The 245-nt window shown below is 29.8% G+C and overlaps 1 protein-coding gene across 1 annotated transcript in view; it reads left to right on the forward strand.

Moving 5' to 3' along the window:
• Positions 1-133: 133 nt before the first annotated feature.
• Positions 134-245, forward strand: part of hsd17b14 (hydroxysteroid (17-beta) dehydrogenase 14) — a gene marked incomplete at its 5' end in the record, with an annotated part of 1395 nt that continues 1283 nt past the window's right edge. The window contains one exon of the mRNA XM_043229189.1: positions 134-245. This exon is cut by the window's right edge and continues 104 nt beyond it. Coding sequence (XP_043085124.1) covers positions 134-245 — 112 coding nt within the window.

The following is a 245-nucleotide window of genomic DNA, read 5'->3' on the forward strand; positions in this document are numbered from 1 at the left end:
CACCCTTGTTATTTGTTGTGCTTTTTAATCTGTTCGCTTTTTAATTTTAGGGTCATTTGGATTTATTTGGAGAAACGCATATTTATATTTAAAAAGATGCATATATAAATGCATTATATAAAAAATAGTAATAAAAAAAATTATATTCTGTAAATATAATGTAATAAATGTAAATCCCCTATCAGACCCCCCTCACAAGACCACAGATGAAACCACTGCGGACGAATTCAGAGACCTGCTTAATC

Source organism: Puntigrus tetrazona, chromosome 3 (genome assembly GCF_018831695.1).
Source record: "Puntigrus tetrazona isolate hp1 chromosome 3, ASM1883169v1, whole genome shotgun sequence".
Lineage (NCBI taxonomy): Eukaryota > Metazoa > Chordata > Actinopteri > Cypriniformes > Cyprinidae > Puntigrus > Puntigrus tetrazona.